The following is a 10,335-nucleotide window of genomic DNA, read 5'->3' as shown; positions in this document are numbered from 1 at the left end:
ATGACATCATTGTAGGAAGTCAAGTATTTAAGTGGGTAAAGGGGGAGAAGGCATTGGGTCTGGGGGGATCGGTGTGCACAATAGAGTGGAGGAGGTGGGAGAGAGGAAAAGAGGGGAAAGTGTACATAGGCTATAAATCTTGAGTCAAATGCAGGCAAGAAAGCCAGATCCTAATACGTTAAAAAAGTAGATCAACTTCTCGTTATTTTTCTTTGCTACATATATGCTGTAGGGAACATTGTTTTCTATAATAGCAATCCATTCTCCAATTCAGAAAATTTAGCACTTTTATAGTACGCCTTAGAATTAAGTAAATCCAGCATCTTTTAGATATTTTTAAGAAAAAATAATTGTACTCATTTGTGTATATTGGTGGATCAAAATAATAGTGAAGATTAATGTTCTGATTTCCAACAAAGAAGGGACTTCTCTGTGCTAATGAAAGGGCTATTCTGGAGTGGACTTAAAGCAGTCAGCTGATTGAGCTAGTGTGGCCAGCATAAGCATTGGGTAATAATGGTCAGAAGATGGTCAGAAGACTGCCTGCAGGTTCAGGACTGGTGGGGTTCCCGTGGACAGAGCACTGTGGGAGCTGATTTGCACAAAGCAGCTGGGTACATGATCGGAACGAGTTACTGTAACCCACTATTCCACCGACATTGGAACCTTTTTACATGCCAGTTGTTTTAAAGCAGACAGGTTTTAGGAAAACTGGACAGGCATCAATAAAAATCCTGATCTAAGGCTTCTGCTTCTCAGGTTTCTCTTTACATGTGAAGAGCTATGCTGTGCTATGAGGATTCTAGATATAGTTACTATTGCACTAGAGGAGGGAATCCAAAGAAGAGGTGCATATCAAACTAGGATACCATTTTAAAGGTATGTAATTGTATATTTACCTTCTTTGCTTCCATGCTTGTTGTGCTTCTTTAACCAGTCAATATTCTTTCTAATTGCTTCTAAATATGCTTCTCCTTTCTCTAGAGAAATACAGCAAGGATGGTTAATAATTGATGAGCAGGAAAACAGAATGATGTGATTACACTACAGTATATCCTGTGTGCTTTTAATAGAAAAGCGTTCTCACTCCTAACTAAAATCTACATTTTCTTTAAAGCGCATTTACAAGCTGTAAGGGCTTGTTCACAGGGCGTTTTGGTTTTGACGTCAGGCAGTGAAAAAACGAATCACTCTGCAAAAGCGCTTAATAAAGCGCTTTTCAAAGCGCAGGGAAAAGCAGAGGAAAAAACTCTTCATAAATCGCTAAGCGCTTGTGATTTACGATGTGAACAAAGCCTGAATCTGTTGTGATTTGCACCATACTCTGGCATCACAGGCATTGCACAAAGACTGCAAAGTTTTAATATACAATAAGAGCTTATGCTTGCCAAAGGAAAACCACTTAAAGGATTAATAAGCCTATGTTGAGTCTACTAAATACAGGCAAGGCTTGACTGACTGACTGGCTGGCTGGTTGTGTGGCCTGAGCATTCCCTTTTCAGGATAAGAAAAAGCTGCAGGGTCATGGCTTGGCCATAATTAAAAGGACATTGTAAAACAGATTAGTATAGATTTATATTCCATTTGAAAGCGCTACAATCCTATTAAATCCTGTCTGGACGAGAGTAAAATAAAATGTTAAACTTAATTCTGTTTACTTTCATAAACCTGCTTCATGTTCTCCTATGATTAGCAGTAGATCCAGAGACAGAGTTTGTATACAAGGGTCAAACCTTATTTTTCAATATGAATGTAGCACGTCAAGCCCTAATAAAGCCAGACTTGAAAATGGCTAATTTTATTAGTAGTCTAATTGATAACTAAATATATAAAATATACAGAATCAAACTGACAGACAAATATGCAGTGGCACAGGGAATTTCCATGGCAACTGTAGGATTTGCTATGGGCCCTGCGGCAGGAAGGTGCACTTAGAGATTGGCTGGAGTGTGAAATAATACAATACAATACAATACAATAACATTTCTATAGCGCTTTTCTCCCATAGGACTCAAAGCGCTTAGGCTCTCTCAGATTCAGTAATTAGTAGGATGAAGTATTCACACAACAAAAGTTATATTTCTGCAAATGCCAAACTGAACAGGTGGGTTTTCAGTCTGGATTTAAACACGTCCAGGGATGGAGCTGTCCTGATCTGTTGAGGTAAGAAGTTCCAAAACGTAGGGGCAGCATGACAGAAGGCTCTGGGACCAAAAGTTTCCAAGTGGACTCTGGGTATGACTAGATTATTAGAACCTGTTGATCTGAGAATGCGGGGATTGCTACGCAGCTGCAACATATCTTTCATGTATCCAGGGCCTAAATTATTCAGGGATTTAAATGTCAGTAGGCCGATCTTGAATAGGACCCTCCATTCTATAGGTAGCCAGTGAAGGGAGTGCAGGACTGGCATTATGTGGCAGTGACGGGGTTGGTTGGTTAGCACAGTCTGGCAGCAGTATTCTGTATCAGCTGTAGTCGGTACAAGACCTTTTTTGGAAGGCCAGTGTAGAGAGCATTGCAGTAGTCCAGTCGGGATGTGATGAAGGCGTGGACTTAGGTTGGCAGATCTTCTGGGGGTATGAGGTGCTTGATTTTGCAATGTAAGTTGTGGTGGCCACACCTGGTCAGAAATATCTCTCTACACCTTGCAGTGTTGGTGGGGAAACTTAGTGGCATTATATTAAGCCTCCCCTTTCTTCTTATAGACTTGCACCACAATTTGCAATGCTGCCTTATGTTGCATTGATATTCATTTGTAGCAATTTAGTGGAGTTTCACTTTAAGTGTATTTCTGAGCTTCAGTACTAGACCAGTGTACTTTCTAAACTTCGGTTACTAGAGATGGTCAATGAGATGCAAATAATTTGGCATGCATGAAATTTCATGTATATTATATGTAGCTTGGAATTGGGCAAATCAAAAAAAGTCAGTAAGATAATTTAATTCGCTCAGTTCCAAGCTGGATACGTATAGCCAGTACCAGAGGAGCCCACCAGAGGGCCTCTGTCATCTGCTGTAGTAGCTCATCATTGCTGCTGTGTGGTAATGGCCACCTCTTTGCAAAGTGCTTCCCTCCCATCGCTTATACCTCTCTGACACTGTGCCTGTTTTTGGTAGGGTATAATGTCTATAACTATTGATATGCATAGAGTGCCTGAGATGTACTGGGGCCCATTTCTCCTCAGCTACTTCACAGGATGTATCCTGACAGTGGGATGTTATGGTCTATGCACCATTATTGTCTCCGTAAGTTGTGGTGGCCACACCTGGTCAGTGCACCACAGCAGACATCTACATGCAGGAGTCCCTTGGGTCACTTTAGTACAACAGTTCCAAATAACTGAAAATCTCCCTTTATGCTGACTGCATTACCTGCCAGAAATGTATCAAAGGCAGCACACCACGCAGAGGCATATTTAGTAATTACATTTTCATTTTATTATGTAGAAAGATGTCCTTGTGAAGCCTCACCAGGAAATAATCATTTGCATATTCGCAGGCTATTACTAAACACAGATAACTTCAAAAGGAACATAATCATGTGAAGCTGTTCAAAGAGCGCAGCGTACCTTTGGGCTCCTCGGTGTCTGCAGATTCTTGTGGCTCCTCAAGCTTGGTAGAATCTTTCAATTTTTCATACTCCTTTTCCATAATAGCTGCGGCTTCTTTGGTGCTATCAGCTTCTTCATCTGTTTTGTCAGCTATATGAGGAAATGACAGGCCTTTACATCTCTGTCAGCTCTTATCTTGTGGGACTTTTGTGGAATAAATAATTCATGCACTTGGCAAAGTACAAACTCTCAACCTGCTTCTTAGCTGTATCTTAGAGTATTTAATCAGAGCCCAGAATAAAATGGTGTATATATTATGCAGTAAAAGTGGTTAACTGCAAGCAATGGGGCATTACTAGGGTCCCCGAGCACCTGAGGAATGCTTGGGCCCACAGAGGAAGAAAATCTTGTTGTGAATGTGTCCACTGTGCCACAGCACAGCACTGCATGTTTTCCTGGACAGTGTATGCAAGACAGGTAATTTGGGCACAGTGTGGCACCTGTGATTTGAGCCCCACCATAGGCCATAATGTGAATTACAGTTATAGTAGCGCTCACTGTGTAATTTGTGTGGCGGCAGTATGGAGCCCAAATTACGATATACGTGATACAGTGGTAATTCTGACTGTAAAATATCTGTGAATCTTAGAGATATTTTACCATTCCTAAACCTAACCTTATTCTCACAAAGAGCCCTTCCTCTACCGATGCCTAACCCTAACCAATCTCCCTCCACCAATTCCTAACCTTAAAGCGGACCTGAATATTCCTAAAAAAAAGTGTTTCACTTACCTGGGGCTTCTGTCAGCCCCCTGCAGCCATCCTGTGCCCACTCATGCCTAGAATGATCCTCTGATCCCCCGCCGTGGCTCATTTTCTCTTTCGCCGGTCGCCATCCACTGCGCCTGCGTTGCCCCGGCTGCACACTTCCTCACAGACGCAGTAGAGATTTTCTTGTATTGTATCTGTGCAGGACGCTCCCGGCAACGGTAGTGCGAACAAGGATGCGCACTGCTGGGGCCACGCAGGAGCAGCTTGTTGAAGACACTGAGCCGGGGTGGTGGACCGGAGGATCTTTGAGCAGGAGCGTGACAGCAGCCACAGGTAAGTAAAACTCTTTTTGGGGGGGGGGGGATCTTCAGGTCTGCTTTAATCGACTTCCACAACAATGCCTAACCCTAACTGATCTGCCCCACGATGCCTAAACCTAGCCAATACCCCCACTGATGCCTAACCGTAATTGAACACTCCCCCCCCCCCCCCCCCCACACACACACACACACAATGCCTAAAACCCTAACCAGCGCTCGATGCTGTAAACAAAAAATGCAGATGTTTGGGTGCCCATGTTAATATTGATACATGAGGGAAATTTGGATAGTTGGGCAGGGTGCCCAAATTTCCCTTGTACTGATGTTAACATGGGCGCCTATGGGGTGCCCAAACTTTCCTGCTTCCCTGCAGAGAACTTGTAATTTGTCTTTGCATCCCTGAGGGTGAGTTCATACAATTGCAGGGGCATATTCTTGTCACTGTGTTGTAATGGACAGCGTTATTCTGAAACACTTTCTACAATGCCTTTCTGGATAACGTGTGAAAATGCATACATTACGTAGCAATTCTTTTATGCTATGAAAATAACATGCACATCACACCATGCAGAGTGTGTGCTGCATTATGCCCGTAAACACATAAACTTAGCCTTAAAGTGAACCTCCGGACTAAAAATCTACTCAGCAGAAATGAAAAGGCTTGGTGTTTCTTTAACAGTTTTACAGCATCAGAACTTTCTTTTTCTTACCAAAGCATCATTTTTAGCTGCATTTTCAGCTAAGCTCCCCCCATCAAAGAAAACTGCCCGAGCTTTTTTCCCCTGATGCTGTGCAAAGCATGATGGGATTTCCTATGTTGTTATTCACGTTGCCTAGCAACTGGGAGGGGTGATCAGCACACAGGACAGTTGGAACTGTGTCTCATGCTCCCTGTCACCTCCTTTCAACCAAAAAGATGGCTGCCCTCATGAAATCAAACATTTGCCTGTTCTTTTAAAACAGGATGGGTACGATATTATATTACCTATCTATTTTAATTAACATAACTAATGTAACTTAATGATAGTATGTTTGTTTAGGCTGAAGTTCCTCTTTAAAGTTGTATGATAGCACTTATCATAAGACACTTTTCATAGCTTGTATAACAAGTGCAAAATGTTTTCACCTACATTGAGGCTCGGTTTACAGTGGGACGTTGTATTGCGACGAAAAATTACACTGCAACGCACCAAAAAAGTCATATTAATACACTGCATTACCATCGTATACAGTAAAGTGGAGCACACAGGCAACACAAAGTATGCTTCCCTGTATCTGTAAACGTCTGTTTTTCCAAGTTTTTCCAAGTAATGCACTGCAGCAGTGGGTTACCATAACGCAACATTTACAATGTGACTTTAATCTCGCACTGTGACTGTCGCATAGGGTTAATATTGCAGTGCGGTAACCTGCGTTATAGCGACTGTATAACACAGGACAATAACATTCCACTGTGAACCCAGCCTGAGAAATAGAAGCTTTTAGGTTTATTTTATTTTCCCTGATCAATTCTGAGTAACAAAGGATTACGTTAACCTGCTAATCAGCCGCCACACTTTGATGCCCATCGATAACAAATGCTTCTAGTAAATAATTGGGTCAGCACCAGCAGTATTGTTATTACTGTAATTCCGAAACACACATTCAGCTGTGAGTCAGTGTACCTGCTGTCATCTTGCTCTTCTGATATGCAGCATTCTTCCCAAGCTTGTTCTTTGTCTGCGCAGCTATCATGGCATCCAGATTTTCTGCAAATAAAAAATTATAGGATAGAAAGGTGATTGAAAGCTTTATTACTGGTATATGTATTGCATTATAATGCAATACAAACTGGGTGAAAGAAAGAATGAACACAGCATGCAGTTATTGTGCCTGGAATGTAGGATAAGGTAGGTGACAGTTTTTAATTTCCTCATCATCTATCGACTACAATCAGCAGCCATTCCACCAAAGGTCCAAAACACAGGCATGGTCCTCAAAAAGCATTTCTGATAAAGTATCTCAAAGCAGCCCAACATAGGATAGCTGAAGAATAACCAAAGAACTGGAAGTTTTATACTAAGGGTTTGTAGGCAGTGTCAGGCTAAGGTAAAACTATGGACATTGTGGGACTCCCACATTATAACATGGGCATAATGCAATGCACACTCTGCACGTCTTGGTAAAGTGCTTGTTGTTAACACACACATTATTTAGAAACACAGTGTAAAAACAGTATGTAAACACACTGTAAAAAGTACCGGTACATTTATCCCTGTTACAGGGATGTTAACATGCTCATACAATCGTATAAGCAGTGTGTTTACATCCAGCAACATAGCATGCAGCAACCCATTTTCAGCCACGTACAGAGTGGGCGACATGCAAGACTTCAGAAGACTGCACTGTCTGACGTCTCCAACTATGCTTTGCGCAAACTAAGAGCAACACAAATGGGGTGTGTTGCTAAGGCCACCTGCATTACAAGTAGCGCACAAGTGGGGCAGGGGCCAAAGAGCTCATAAACACAGTAAGGGCCTGAGCCCACAAAAGCAATTGTGCGCAGTTGTGTCCGCTTTTCAACAACACATCAATGTTACAGATGCTGAAATGCGGACACAATTGCGCATAACTGCGTTAGTGGGCTCAGGTCCTAATAAATGCAACTGTTTGGCATAGCTCCCAGATCTCTGTGGCGTTGCAGAATAATGCTGCATGTCAACTCATTGCCCATACAACTCCATGGGGCTGTCCACAGTACTGCGCTGTAATGGATTGCATTATTCTAACTCGCTGCATGAAGGCTTTGTATTAAAGTCTATATCCAGTCTCCATTGCAGTTCACACTACTTATAAAACGTGCATTACACACCTGACCTTAAGACGCAAACATCATAGAGGGTCCAATACAGTTTATCTATGTCTCAATGTACACCATCAGCCACATCAATAAAAAAAAAAGTGATTAATATTCTTCTGCCTAAAGCCTCATACACATGTGCAAGGAATGACGCCCAGCCAGTATCGGGACCCGATCCCTCAGGTGGCATTGCAGGGCCAAGGCTGAACAGAGGCATCACTAGCCTGGAGGAGGGCCTACGGAGCGCTGTGGGACTGACATCATACAGGGACCAGGGTGAGTGGGGAGCACAGTGCTCTCAGCCAGAAATAGGCAAATTGGATATGCTGGGCTGATCGGTGGCCGAGGCATTGGCTGGCATCTGGGGTGACTGTACTCGTTAGATCTGTGGCAGAGGTGATCGTTACCAGCCGCCAGGTTTCACCTAGTGTATGAGGCTTTAGCTATTTGAGGGCTGGAACCCACTAGAGCAATTTTTTTGGAGCGTTTAGGGAGTGCTTTAAATCGCTAGTGCTTCCCCTTAACGCTCTGCCAATGTAAATAAAGGTAACAAATTCTACAGTAGCGATTGCGATTAGCATAATCGCAATTGTAGGACATGCAGCATTTTGGGAGAATTTGCGCTTCAATGTAAAGTATATAAACGCTGGCAAAATTGCTCATGAATTGCTACACATAGCGATTTGAGTGCGATTTTAAATTACTGCAAACTGTAAAAAAAATTATGATACATTTGAAAGAACCAATCAGAAATAAAATCGCTAATTGCAAATCGCGACACAATCGCTGGCAAAAAAGCTTTTTTAAAATCGCTCCCAAAAGCGCAGGAAAACGCTCATGAAATCGCTTACAAACCGCTAATTAAAAATGCTAGCGATTACGCTAGCGATTTGCGATTTGTAGTGGGTTCCAGGCCTCAGAATTTGTTTTGGAGTCCTATAAAGATTACAAGATTAGACTGATTCCCCCAGAGGATCTTCCAACCCTAGTTCATGCCTTCATCACCTCACGGCTGGACTGCTGAAATGCCCTTTATGTAGGCCTCCCCAAAAAGGACCTGCTCCACCTACAATTAGTGCAGAACACCTCTCACAACCTCAGATCAGCAGGCTCTATAAACTTGGTCACTCCCAGAGTGCACCTCAAAACCTTTGGAGACAGAGCTTTCTGTCATGCTGCCATTTCTGTCATACTGCCCCTACTCTTTGGAACTCCCTACCATACCCAGTAAAGACAGCCCCATCCCAGGAGCTATTCAAATCCAAACTGAAAAGCCACCTGTTTAGCCTGGCATTTCCAGACTAATAGAATTCTTCCTCTGTACCACAACTTACCAATCAACCAATTATTGGTCTGAGCCATGCTTACGTCCTTTGAGTCCTACGGGAGAAAAGCGCTTTACAAATGTTATTTGTTGTTGTTGGTAATAATGTATGTAGACGACATCAACATATGGACAGGGTGGGGAATGTAGTAACTGAATCTGCTTAGCAAAGAGGCTATTGCGTTTGTCTGCAGTGCATGCTGAGGGAGCAGACACAGATGCGTGTAGGATGTGTGTTTGTGTTTTTGTCTTTTACATAAACCATTGCCAGTCAGCCTGTTTACTATGGTATTGGCTAGATTACACAACAAAATGTGTGCTAGTATCACTGGAAGCTTACAGCCTCTCTGTGTACCCAAAATATGTCATCCGTTTGGGCGAGACAAAGATATTGTGCTGGATTTCTGTTATCCACTTAAACTGCAAACCAGGAAAAATGGAGGTAGGTGTTGATTTCAGCAGACGGCTTGCAGATAGAAGTCATTTGTCTATGCATTGCCAGACACATAATAGGATCTCAGTCATCCGTGCACAGGTGGACAGTGTTTGCTTTAAGGGACATTATGGCTAGCTGGAGGTGACTCATTCCTGGCTCCAGGCTGGAGTTTGTGGCTTGTTTCCAAGCAACTGATTGTCCTAATGGCTTTGCAGGATCTTTGACTTCCTGTTGGCGTTTATTTTTTCGTGGATAGTAAATTATTCCAGAAACAGCCTTTGTATAATATTCAGTGCTTCCCTCAAACAAATCCTATTTGTACCATGTCCTTACAATGCATTGCAACTTCCTTATTAACAGAAGGGCAAACACAGGCAGAATAATACAGCAAATGATTAATCTGAAGAAGCCAAAGTACGCTGCAGATTTGTTGCTATGGATGATAAACTATGAACCATCCTATGTTCATGAAATGGAATGGAAAAATGGTCAGGAAAGCAAAAAAAGGATATACCGCCATATGTCTATGCCGGTTTTAAAAAAGAACTCTGGTCTTGGAAAAGTTGTTGAACTCTCTCTATATACAGTAAAATCAAGGAGCAGTGTTTATCACACGTCTTTGCATTGCGAATGCAGCTGCTAGGTTATCACTTCTGTACTGTGGGTCCTAGATTGAGACTCTGCAATGTATACTCCTTAAATGCAGTTATAAGGCCTCTTTAAGATGAGGGGCTGAAATGCGCGCTTGTCAGGCAGTTTCGCGTCCCATCTGCCCTCCATGAGCCTCATTCAGGTGCAATTAAAATGGAGCCAAATAGCAGCATTTGTAGCACCAGGCGTGTCAGCGCTTGACACATATATGGCCTCAATTCACTAAGCTTTATCAAACACTTTACCGAACGTTTGATAATTTACTTCATGGGTAAAATCTCATTTTGAATTCACTAAGTTGTTATAGATGTATTGAACGTTTTATCGATAAAACATTTGATAAATCTATAACACTAGTGAATTCAAAATTAGATTTTACCCATGAAGTAAATTATCAAACGTTCGGTAAAGTGTTTGATAAAGCTTAATGAATTGAGGCC

General features: G+C 42.2%; 1 protein-coding gene across 1 annotated transcript in view; it reads right to left on the bottom strand.

Moving 5' to 3' along the window:
• SCG3 (secretogranin III) overlaps window positions 1-10,335 on the bottom strand; it is a 69,542-nt gene that overhangs the window by 4,873 nt on the left and 54,334 nt on the right. The window contains exons 9-11 of the mRNA XM_068275446.1: window positions 6,310-6,393; window positions 3,573-3,704; window positions 900-980 (exon numbers count right to left, since the gene is read on the bottom strand). Of these exons, the coding sequence (XP_068131547.1) occupies window positions 900-980; window positions 3,573-3,704; window positions 6,310-6,393 (297 nt within the window). The remainder of the gene's footprint in view (window positions 1-899; window positions 981-3,572; window positions 3,705-6,309; window positions 6,394-10,335) is intronic.

This window comes from Hyperolius riggenbachi, chromosome 3 (genome assembly GCF_040937935.1).
Source record: "Hyperolius riggenbachi isolate aHypRig1 chromosome 3, aHypRig1.pri, whole genome shotgun sequence".
Taxonomy (NCBI): domain Eukaryota; kingdom Metazoa; phylum Chordata; class Amphibia; order Anura; family Hyperoliidae; genus Hyperolius; species Hyperolius riggenbachi.
Note: the sequence above shows the minus strand (reverse complement) of the source record. Positions and strands in the feature narration are given on the sequence as shown.